This window comes from Schistocerca piceifrons, chromosome 6 (genome assembly GCF_021461385.2).
Source record: "Schistocerca piceifrons isolate TAMUIC-IGC-003096 chromosome 6, iqSchPice1.1, whole genome shotgun sequence".
NCBI lineage: Eukaryota > Metazoa > Arthropoda > Insecta > Orthoptera > Acrididae > Schistocerca > Schistocerca piceifrons.
In genome coordinates this window covers 341,864,232-341,876,658 of record NC_060143.1, presented here as the reverse complement: position 1 = coordinate 341,876,658, position 12,427 = coordinate 341,864,232, and the positions used below count along the sequence as shown (strand labels likewise).

Here is a 12,427-nt window from a genome sequence, read left to right as displayed (position 1 = left end):
CACTTATACGAGTCGACTTACTTGGTGTATACAGCCGATCTTCTTCTCTGGATAGACAGTTTCTGGAATCTCTATAAACTTCTCCAAAGAATTATGCTAGTTACAGGAACCTTAAAGACTCTCTCACCACTTGCGAAATAATTCAGTACTTGAAGAATACTTTTCAGTAGCTATGGGTATATTTGAGCTTCATAAATTAGCAAAATTCACACTTAACATTTAACTTGTTTTAAGTAACTCATATCCTCTCACATTAGAAACAGATTTAAGTCCATTTAGAAAATAGTTGGCTTAACAACAATGTCTCTACTACAAACATATCGTAAAATACGCTTTGCCTCCAGCAAGCCCAAGATAAGAGTTTTTTCACAATTCCGAATCTCAATTTTTCTTTTGTCACTAACAGTAGTCACAATTATAAACTGCATAGAATAGCACAGAAGTTCCTTGGTTCTTCTGTGTGCTTTCACTGTGACTTCCAAGTACTTGTAACTGCTGTTCAGCCACTGTGTCAACCTTTTGCTCACTACTGATTTCACACCTGCAGACACAGACATGTGAAGCGCAGTAGATAGGGTTCCTTTCTCCCACTCATGTCTAAAATGTCGTGTGTTCGAGATGGTGGAAGGCTGAGCGGTTCTAGAATTTATGCAGAAATTCTCGAAACACTACACTACCTCAAGGCAGAGTGGAAGCTATTTCTCAGCTCCCCATCCCACCACAATATGAAAATTACACCATTTATTGGGATTGATGAAATTTATCAACAACCAAATGCTAAAAATTTCACCGAAACCTTGAGAAATGCTAAGGTGGATTAATGAAAAGAAAGCACTCTTGGCCAGATTGAAAGCTACTATTGCAATGGTTTATTGTTAGCTTATCCTTTTTCTGATTTACCTCTTACAGTTACTGTGGACTCTTCATCATTGGAGTTGTGTTATACAATGTGTGCAACATGTCTGACAAATTTCTGGAATTTTTCATCAAAAAACTGTTAGCTTCACAAGCAAATTGGCGAACATATGACAAGCGAGCTCTATGGCATGTCAATCAAAAAGTTTAGGCATATTTGAAACAGTCATTTTACACTTCTCACAGATTAAAAGCACTTGTGTTCACTTTCTGTCGGAAGCCAGACAAAGCATAACTGCGCCAATTGCAGTAGTGCACAATTTATTATGGATGTTCAAAATGTTGATGGTGAGCAGAACAGTCCGGCAATGCAATATCTTGCATTGACACCATTGTGAAGGAACCTGACTTGCTAGCACTTGCCAGTGCACAGGGAAGAGACAACAAACTGAAAGAATGCCTTGAAACATTGTCTGGCATACAACTCTAATGTTCTTGAATACTGAGCTCGAATGTAGCACTATATTGTAACAAGTCAATGCAAAAAGTGCAACCTTTCATTAAGGCAGATTTTCACAAACATGCAATTTCCTTCCTTCACAGCCTCTCCCTTCTAGAAGTAAGGGCTACTGTATGACTTGGGAAGAAGGCATTTGTTTGGCCAAAAGTCAAGAAAGATTGCAGGGCATTTGCTTGCCAGTGCAATACTCGTCAGCACAACAAAATAACTTGACACATCAACATCATTGGACCTTTACTACTGTCAGTAGGATATCAATACTGCCTTATAGAGACTGATAGTTTCTCTCATTGGCCTGTAATGCTTAATGGCGTGAGTGTATCCCACACTTCAGAATTCCCCTCTGCATCACTACCAATCAGGGCAAACAGTTAGAATCTTACTACCACTTTAAAGCACTGTCAGCTTTGCCTGCTTCAAAACTGTGCCTAATGCCCTACTGCTAATGGTCTTATGGAACAGCTCCACTGACAATAAAAGGCCTCACTCAGATGTCATGCCACAGAGCATTGGACTGAAAGGCTCCCTATTGTACTATTAGACCTCTGGAACAGCTTCCAAGGAAAATCTCAATGCAATAATAGCTGAATTAGTGCATCGACAAATACTTTGACTATCAGGTGAGTTCTTTAACTAACACATCCAACAGTTTTAGTGGAGTCTCGGACTTCATGCAACATCTTCACTCTCAGATCTGCAAGCTCCAACTTACCACTTAAAAAGGGCATTCTACTCAGTGACCATTTGTTTTCTCCATCTTAACAGTTCTGCAAGCAGATATTTGTCTCCATAGTTTTGTATGTTATATCAGTGATATGTTTAGACATTCATATCTTTTATACAACACAGTAAGCTTCAGCTAGTGTTAATATATTTGTTAATTGTAGTTCTGGTGTAGCATAGGACATGATGACTAACTGAAGGATATGAACACATTCGTTCTAGATGCCTGATTTGGGAAAAGAAGAAGCAGAAGCTATCCTGATGGCATCTGTTATGCAATATAACCATAGTGTCAATAGCCGTGTACATGACTGTGTTCGTTCATCAGTGCAGAGCTGCACATTGCCACTGTATGTAAAGGTGAGTGAATAATTGTCTTAATACTATGTTTTATTTGTAAGGATAGTGGTAGATATTGGTTTCTGGTGTTATTTCTGAAACTAATTTTTGGACTCTTTCCAAATACTAAATTTTCATCAAAAATAATGAGGAAAAGACTGTCTGAGAGAAATTGAAGTTAACTGTTTACTTAATACTGTCTTAGTGAACCAAATGTCTGGACACAAGAAACACATGTGATAATGAAGTCTTTCGTGTTCGCACTTATACATAAAACATTCTTGGTTTTATTGCTGCATCAGTTTGGGATAAAATCTCAACCTTACAACAGTAGCATCCACCGTCATCATCATCAGGAGCAACTTACTGCCTTCACCACTACTGTGATAGCCTTATATAGCCTGTGGACAGCTTTTGATTGGCCGGCTTATGATTGGTAGGCACTTACGTATTGCTGTCGCAGACGGTGTCAGTGTCTGCACTGGTGGCACCACCGCTTACCTGGCAATGCAAACACTGCAAGAAATGTCTCTCCTGCTTCTCTGCGTTGAGTGCTTGTTGCCATGCACCACTCAGGTAATATCTGCTATCACGGTTAAAGTTCTTCTCACTCATTCTTATTTCAGCAGCCTCCTTAATAACAGAATTCCAGTATGTGGAGGCATGGGACAAAATTTTTGTTTCGTCAAACAGAGTTGACATTTTAGTCAGTCTAGATGTGGTATTACTGTTCACAAAGGTTCTTGTGGAGGACTCTTTGAAAATGCTGGTGGATCTTTCTCTCTTGCAACTATAAAGTTGTTTCGGCATGTGATGATGACCACCTACTTCTTGTATGGCAGTAAATTTAATGAAATGACGGACAGTATGGTGGTGGTAACTCCATTATCTCCATTATTGGTTAACTTTTTTATGGAGAATTTTGAGGAATGTGCATTAAATTCAGCTCCTCTCCTTCCATCCTTAATTTATCATTATGTTGACGATACATTTATGGTCTGGCCACACTATGCAAAAGCTCTTGAACAATTCATGGGACAGGTGAACAGCGTACATCCAAACATCCAGTTCACTGTTAAGATGGAGCAGGAAGGAAGGTGGCCATTCTTAGACGTTTTAGTACAACAACATCTCTGTGTACTGCAAGCTGACACATATCAGTTTATATCTTAATGCACAGAGTGTCCATCATCCTGTTTAGAAGAGAGCTGTTTTTAACACATTGGTATATGTAGCAAAAACTCTTTCTGATGAGGACCACCTGAAGTCTGATATTAACCATCTGAAGTACACATTCTGAAAGAATGGCTATGGTGCACGTGATATAAAGGCAATATTCTCCAAGTAAAGGAAATGTGGAAACGCTGCACACTTACAGGAGAAACCACTGATTGCAGTTCTTCCTTGTTGTGGTGCTATATCCAGTGAAATAAGAAGAGTCCTGGGTACACATGGTATAAGACTGATTTTTCGTCCTAGTGACTCCTAAGAAAATTAAGGAGATCGCCCTGTTAAGGACAGTCTTGGCCTCAGTGTCCCTGGAATTTATAATATCCCCTGTGAGTGTGGAAGCAATTATATAGGTCAGACCATTTCCGAACGCTGTGCGGAACACCAATGGCATATAAAAAATAGAGAACTAGAAAAATTGGTTTAAGTTCTTCTCACTTATTCTTATCTCAACTGCCCAAATTTTAACAGAGCCCCAGTATGTGGAGGCATGGGACAAAATTTTTGTTTCATCGAACAATCAAGAAGCCATCCACAGGCTATATACGGCCACCACAGCAGCAGTGAAGACAGTCAGTTGCTCCTAATGATGACAATGGAGGCTATTATCGAAAGCTCAAGATTTCATCCCAAACTAAGGGAGCAAGAAAACTGAGAATGCTTTATATACAAGAAACACACATGAAAAAATGAAGGCATCATAGAGAAAAGATTTTCCTGCATAATGTAATGCCAGTGTCAAATATTCAAGAGTGATAATTAGTACTGTGCAATATTTCATGGGATTATATGTGTTATAACTTCAAGTTGAACGAATATATTTCAAGGATGACACAATACATGTAAGTCATAGATCAAGTAAACAAAGTAAGACGTGTGTACACTTTAAGAGTCAAATCAGAACTGAGTCCGAGTCTAGCGGCTGCTGGCTGGCTGGCTGGCCACATAGGTGGCGCTGCTGCTGCATGGCTGGCAGACAGCACCACATGTAGAGGACGCGCGTAACTGCGCGGCGGCATTTTGAAAGATCGGCGAGTCACACAATATGTTTTCTGTCTTGTACCCTATGTTTGTTATTATTTATTTTAGTTATTGATGAGTGCAAAACTTTATTCTCATTTAAGATTATTCCGGTTTTTACTTCAACAATGACATATCTGTTACAGACAGTGTACACATAGGGATGACAACAGAATACCATTGCTAAATTGTCTGATGTACATTTTTATATTTACATCTGTTTTTGAAATTTCATGTAAACATAATTAGTGTGTTGTCCAGAGATACATAATTGCTGTATTACATGGATTTCAAATAGATCCATTTGAAAATGGCATGAAGTCAAAATTGGCAAATTGTATGCCAATAAATGCTTGTTCACCAATAAATACAGCCTAGGAGGAAGATGAATACTTCCTTCGTGTAATAAACATATGAATAAAGTGAGAATGTCTTCTGTAGCTGCATAAAACTGCCAAAACAGTATGAAATTAGAACTGCGTGTGATTTAGCCTTCAGCTCATTTCTGTGTTTGCTGCAATAAAAGGAACTGAAATTGTTATAGTCAGAAATGGAAAGTGTATGTAATGTTCTAGTTTAAAATTTAAATAAGTAAATAAAAATACAAGTTAAGTGTTACAACTAAGAACTTCAGGACACTTGTAATACAAAAATTAAGGCATGGCAAACAGAAAATATTGCAGTCAGGGCAAATCTTAAAAAAATTATAGAGAAGCATAGCAGTTCATGTCAAGAGAATGGATTGCAATTAGAGTGATGGATGTGCCTTTATGTGTATCTATGTTCCACAAGTTATCCTTTGTTTCATTCGGGACATCCTCAGTAGCTCCCTAGTTGTGTTTTATACTACTGATCACACGTTCAAAAGATATTTTGGTGTGTGTGTGTGTGTGTGTGTGTGTGTGTGTGTGTGTGAGGGAGAGAAAGAGAGAGAGAGAGAGAGAGAGAGAGAGAGAGAGAGAGAGATGTAACACTTTGTTGTGATCTGCTTATTTGATAAATTAACTTTTAGAATAAGGCTGTGTAATTTTGTTCCATTATAACAGTATTCAATGTATAAAGGTGCTGGCATGGCAGACATCATGGTGGTCACACACAGACCACAATGTTGCTCCGACAGGTGATGTCATCAAACAGATAAATCAAATGCTGGAAGAAATAGAAAACATACTTGGGCAAGATATGGTAAGAAACTTAAAGTGATACATTATTATTTGTGTACAACCAATCCCCAATTTTTTAAATTATTTTTTGCTGTACTGTTTGAGAAGTATCAAACAGCTGTTAAAATATATTTTTGCTTTAACATTCTGTTCTACTTGCCTATTTTTGTTTTGTTATTCAGTGTGAAAGACTGAGTTTTTACCTTTTGAAGGGACTGTTGTCAACGGACATATTCTGTCATGGCAGGTGGAGCATGCGTTGTCTCTCATAACTGCTGCAAAGACTGGTGTTACAGACTCTGAGATATTGGACATTCTGGCACATGACAGCATCTTCCATAGCACAGCTACATACGGTACCAACATTTTTACTAACTTCAGTGTACCTTCTCTAACTGTAACTGTTCCTTTCCTCATTTTTTTTCATGAAACCTCACACTGTAGTTGATTAGACAGAATATTTATTTAGCCTTTTAGAAAAAAACTAGTTATGAGTGAGTTTTGCATATTAATTGTCTAAATAAGTTAAGCTAAAAAGTCCATGTCTTATTATCTCAATATCTATGAGATGTCAAATCCCAGAAAAAGCCACAAATTGGAATTCTTATGGGGGAATTGAAAAACTTTACTCCTTCTAAAATAAATGTACAGTAGATTCCCTTTTATCTGGGTGTGGATTATCCAGCTTGCAAATTATTCATACATAGATCATCAGTTTCTAAAAAAATAAAAAATAAAATTTCTAAAATTTTCTGTTATAACTAGAATGAATACTTTTGTTTAGAATACAAATTTCTGGTTGTGAAGACCTAACAAAAACACCTGTAAATGATTAAATATCGATGCCTATGAATTGGGATTTGATCAACTAGGTGACACAGAAATAGTGAGAAAAGTGTATTCAGTAGACGAAGTGAGTGAGGATGAGGCAATTTAATAACAAGTTATCATGCACACCAAGGCACTGAAATGCATTAATCTAGTCTGAAAGATAAAATTTGCTTGATGGTACTAAAGGTTTTACTCTCCAGAAAATGTGAAGCATTACAAGAGGGAAAATAACCTGGATGCCATTTTGGATAAATGAACTGAAAATAAGTGACAGCAAAATCGGTATTATTCAGTACTATTTTGTAAATAAGTTGTCAGCAGAGTCCAGTAAAAACATATATGTTTTAGATTATACATGTTTTTTTCCCATGCAGTTTGGATCTGCACTGACCAAGATAAATGGCAGTTTGCTGTATTATTTACTATTAAGCAATAAATATGAAACTTTTAAATATTGATAGTGAATCTAAATATTAATTTTCCACAATATATGAATGAGACTATAGTTACTATATCACATCAAGAACTATTCTAAAATGTTTTGATGATTGACTGTCAAATAATTCAGTATTTTGAAACATTACTGCCTTTCCTCCCAGCTTACAACATTTAATATATGTGGGCATGGCTTTTTATTTCAAATAATTGTTGAAACTCTATGTTGAATTTAAGGGATGTGGCTGTTTGCCAGTTTCTGAAACAGTAGCAATTAAATAGGTTCAGCAGACATGCAAATTGAATAGGGATTTCCCTAGGTTTCAGAACTTACTATACTGTTTCTTTATCAGAATATAGAGACAGGAATAAATAGCAAAAGTGACAAGAAAATGTGTGTGCAGAGGAGGAGAGAATAAATTGTTCTGAATGTTATTTCAAGACAGATGTAAATTGCAAGACAGAATTTTGACATAACAATTCACAATAACAAGACACACATTCTAAGGCATAACTAGCTGCCAGCAATCAGTAAGGCAGAAAATAATAGAGATAATTTTTTTTGCTCCATAGTTAAACCATGTAAATGCTAATAAAAACCACCAGAACTTTATTTCAGGTATGTTTATTGCACCAGACATGCCATAATAAACATACCTGAGGTATAGCTGTAATTTTTTTGCCAACATTTACAATAAGCCACACATGGGTAGTAAGTCTTGGACAGAAGCAAGAAAATAACAAAACAGGTAGTGTTCATCATTGACATTGAATAAGTAAAAAAGTAACATAACTGATATTATACTGAAATAATATTAACATGGATACTAAATCAAACAGTGGAAAGTCCAGGATGGAATAACAACAGCATTATGTAAAGAATATATTGCTGATCACCAAATAGAGGAGATGCTGAATCACAGACAAGCACACAAACAGACTGCATACATAGAGCTGTCTCTCACTCTCTGAGAGGGGCAATGGTCATGTGATTTTGCCAACAAAAAGGTTTTGACTATAATGAAACGTTCAGTCCTGTTGCTAGATACGATACAATAAGAGCAATTTTGAGTGTTTCTGCTGGTGAGCAACTTCAGTTGGCACAACTCGATATAAAATCTGCTTTTTTGAATAGCTTCTTAAAAGAAGAGATATATATGGAGCAGCCTGAGGTATTTAGTGGTGGAACAGATCAGGTATGCAAACTTCATAAAAGTTTATATGGACTAAAACAATCTCCAAGGTGCCGGAACCAATGGTTCCAGGACTTCCTAATAAATCTTGGGCTTGTGAAAAGTAAGGCAGATCCATGTTTGTTCTATAGAGAAAACTGTGATGACTTGTTGATGTTAGTTCTGTATGTTGATGATGGATTAATATCTGCAAGTAAGGAGAAGGATGTTGAAGTTTTCCTAAAGGAAATTCAAGATGAATTTAAAATTACTGTTGAGCCAGTAGGATATTTCTTAAATATTAATATTGTATGTCATGATAATGGATCAATAGAGATTAATCAAGAAAGTTATGCTAAAGATATTCTTCGACAGTTTAAAATGACAGAGGCAAATCCTGTGTCAACTCCAATTGAGCAGTATCTGCAGTCAAATGAGTTAACCAGTGATAAACCAACTAATGCTCCATATCGAGAAGCAGTTGGCTGTCTTATGTATTTAGCTGTTGGTACAAGGCCTGATATAGCATTTGCAGTGAGCTATGTGTCAAAATTTTTAGAGAATCCTCGAGAAAATCAGTGGTCTGTGGTAAAAAGAATCCTAAAATATATAAAGGTTCATTGTCATTGGGTATAAAATATGATGCTAGCCATCCAAACAGAAGACTGGAGATATATACTGATGCTGATTATGCCAGTGATCCAGCAACCCCATGCTCAGCTAGCAGAGTGGTTACAAGATTTTGTGGAGGAGCACTTACCTAGGCTAGTAGGTGGCAACATTGCCTATCACTGTCAACAACAGAGTTGGAGTATGTGGCCACCAGTGAAGGGGCAAGAGAAGGAATGTGGCTATCTAAGCTCTATGAAGAAATTTCACCACTGGAGAGTGTTCCTGTTCTTATAGTTGTTAATGCAAGTGCTATTAAACTTGCCAAAAATCCTGAATTTCACAAGAGGTCAAAGCATATTAATGTTCGCATGCACTACATCTGTAAGAAGATTCAAGAAGGCCAGCTAGCCATTGAGAATGTACCAGGTAATCAGCAAGCTGCAAATATTCTCACCAAACCATTGCCACATGTCCAGCTTAAATATTTAAGATCATTAATTGGAATGTGTTAAGTACTGCATTTAGCAAGATAAACATTTAGGGGAAGTGTTGAAGTGAAATGTTTATGTTAATCTCTCTGTTGTGTACTATATCTATGTCTTTGGTTGGTGTCATAAAGTAAAATACATATGTCATGTTATGGCAACTACATCGTGCATATGCTTTATGTTGTGCCCTTTAGTTCTTTCTTGAAGTTTCTGCAGTCTATTGTACTGTATTTATTTGGTCCAGTAAATCTTACATGTACAGAAGAGCACATCAGATATTGGACAGGACAATGCAAATACATTTTCATGTTTCCAATAATGAATACATTTTTTCAGCTCTGATTTATAATTAAGTCAGTAGCTAGAAAATTACAACTGAAAAAAAATGTTGTTGGATCTTTCAAATTAATGTGAATCCTGGATTAGAATATTGCAGTTAAAAACCTTACATTACCTGCTGTTACAGAAATTTTAATTAGATCAACAATCTTTCACAGAGGAGTAAGTCATCTTCCAAATAAAGTAGATAAAAATAAACAGAAACAAAACAAAATCTAATAGCTATCTCTGATATTTATTATATACAATTGCAGTTCCATGGGCTCCAGCCTGTCTGTTCTGGGCTAGGCTCAACAAGTACATGGGACCTTTCTTGCGATGGTCAGCTACAGCAGACTGCAGCACTGCTCAGTGGAATGATGAGATGCTTCTGCAGACAGCTGCAAAACGGTATTCACACAGGAGAAAGTGGGCTCATGAGACACTAGTCCAGTATTACCAGGTAATTTATTCATTTACTATAGAAATAAGTCTTTGTAATAATCCCAATAAAACAACAATCAGTATACTATGGTGGAGCTGAACTGATGAATTACCCAAAGCATCCAAGTTCTGAAAAAAAAGAGAGATGGTGATTGACTTACTGTAAAGTATTATTTTCTTTATTTTTGTCTCACTCACTTTTTTATGATACTAGAGACAGTGCACAAGCTCAGGCAGGGGAGAGAAATTGACCGTGATTTTTTGCCCCCTCTCAGAGGAACCCAGACAAAATTTTCTGTAATTAATTTTGGGAAATCAGATGAGGATTTAAATTTTGTTTCACACATTTGTGAGTTCAAATTGTTTTGTAAGACAGATCTGTTTTTACAATCTGAGAAAAACTTAAGAGCCAAAGAAGAAGGTCCTTTCGAGAAATATTAATAAAATATGTCCCATGAATTGAATATAGTTATTAATTTTGTTACTCATTTTTGTTCTTATATTTTCCTTTTGTAAATAACAAGAAATGGCATTAGAATTTTTGTCTATTTTATTAAAAAAAATTTTTTCCAATAGGGCATTTGGTCAGAGAAGGAAAATCCACAGCTGGTTGCACATCTTTTAACACAACCTAATAATAGTGATGGATGGTAAGTCATCTAAAAGTAAAATATTTAATGCTTCTAAAGAAAATAAAAAAGTTTTATAGTTTGCATATAAATTTGTCTTACATTGCATGTGAGATATTTTATATGGAGTTTCCATTCTAAAAACAAGTTGTGAATTTCTGACACTTCCAATGAAAAGCTGAATGATTTTTTGTATATTTAAATTATCGTATTCTGCTACTTACAATTCTCAAACATGTAATGTGCTACTGGCTTTGACTTTGGAGTAGAGGGGATGCTCTAGTTTGTATTACAGATAAAATGATAGAAACTCATAATTTATTTCAGAAATGCCCTTGTCCAGAATTTTCATTCCTTTTCCTGCTTGTAGAGAAAATGGTTAATTTTAAACTTTAATGTAGAAGTCCCACTTGACAAAGGGACCTTCAGCTAACAGGAAGTATTTCTGGCATAAAAGTTTCCTCTCATATTTTGTCTGTAAGTGACTCTTGTAAGCAAAATTTATACCACGTTTCCCTTTACACAAATTTAGATAATTTTATCTTTTACTGCATAAATAACATTCACATCTCAGTAACTTTCTCTTTAGTCAGTGTCCTATGGAATTGTCTATACACACAGTCACTCAGTTGTCTAATATCCAATGGATACTCTTCCCTTATTATGTTCTGTGGGTATGATATGTTTTCTACAGTCTGCCCCTTAGTTCATGTTAGTGCCAGTGATAACAAAATCCCATAATTTTCCAACAGCGTTTTCACGCCTTTTAAATATCTTCATGTTTATTTTCTATCATGTCATATACTTCATTGCTATGCCATGTGTATTTATTAATCTCAAATTAGCAAAACAAAATTGTGTTTAATTTGCACCACAACTTAACACCCCAGATCTCTCACGAGCTTGTCGTGTAATATTGAATAAATTTTCTTCTCTCCAAATCTTTCAATTTAGATTATTTGTTTTTTTTATCTCCAGAATGAGGCTTTTACTCTGCAGCAGAGTGTGCACTCTTTAGAATCTTCCTGGCAGATGAAAACTGTGCTCGACTGTGACTCAAATTCATGTCTTTAATTTCTACAGGCAATGTTCTTGACATCTGAGCTACATGGATATGACTTGGTATCCACCCCCACAGCTCCAAACGGCTAATCATCTTGATTTATTTTACCTTGCTTCCTCTTAAACTGTACCAAATCAACAATAAAAATTTTGATGTGTTTTTCAGGAACTATTTTACTTCAGTTAAACTGAGGTTTCTCCCTCCTCCCTTTCTTTGTGTCTCTTCCTTTTACTTTTGCAAGATTTAACCTTATTATCTTTCCTGTTTTTGTTTGGGACCCATTGGCCCACAGATGTTCTTGTCTCAGGTATTTTGCGGTTCCCATAATTTAAAATGTATAATCAGTATTAATATTTCTATATGCAGATTTTACACATTTTTTGAAGTACAGAATATCCTGCCTCATGTAGCCTACCTCATTTTCATTCTCCACTAACTCATGACATAAATACAGCTTTTAATATGAGAAGTACTTATGTTTTGGAGGGAAGAGATGGGAACCTCACAACTCTTTATGTTAAGACCAACTCAGTGTTCTCTTTTCCCTAACTTCATTATTGTAAACATTGTCATATTCTTTGTCCC

The 12,427-nt window shown here is 36.0% G+C and overlaps 1 protein-coding gene across 2 annotated transcripts in view; it reads left to right on the top strand.

Annotated features, from left to right (window-relative positions):
• LOC124802887 (NACHT domain- and WD repeat-containing protein 1) overlaps window positions 1-12,427 on the top strand; it is a 598,844-nt gene that overhangs the window by 519,509 nt on the left and 66,908 nt on the right. For both annotated transcript variants that reach the window (XM_047263936.1, XM_047263935.1), the window contains exons 15-19: window positions 2,321-2,458; window positions 5,750-5,872; window positions 6,098-6,206; window positions 9,982-10,169; window positions 10,727-10,800. In XM_047263936.1, coding sequence (XP_047119892.1) covers window positions 2,321-2,458; window positions 5,750-5,872; window positions 6,098-6,206; window positions 9,982-10,169; window positions 10,727-10,800 — 632 coding nt within the window. The remainder of the gene's footprint in view (window positions 1-2,320; window positions 2,459-5,749; window positions 5,873-6,097; window positions 6,207-9,981; window positions 10,170-10,726; window positions 10,801-12,427) is intronic.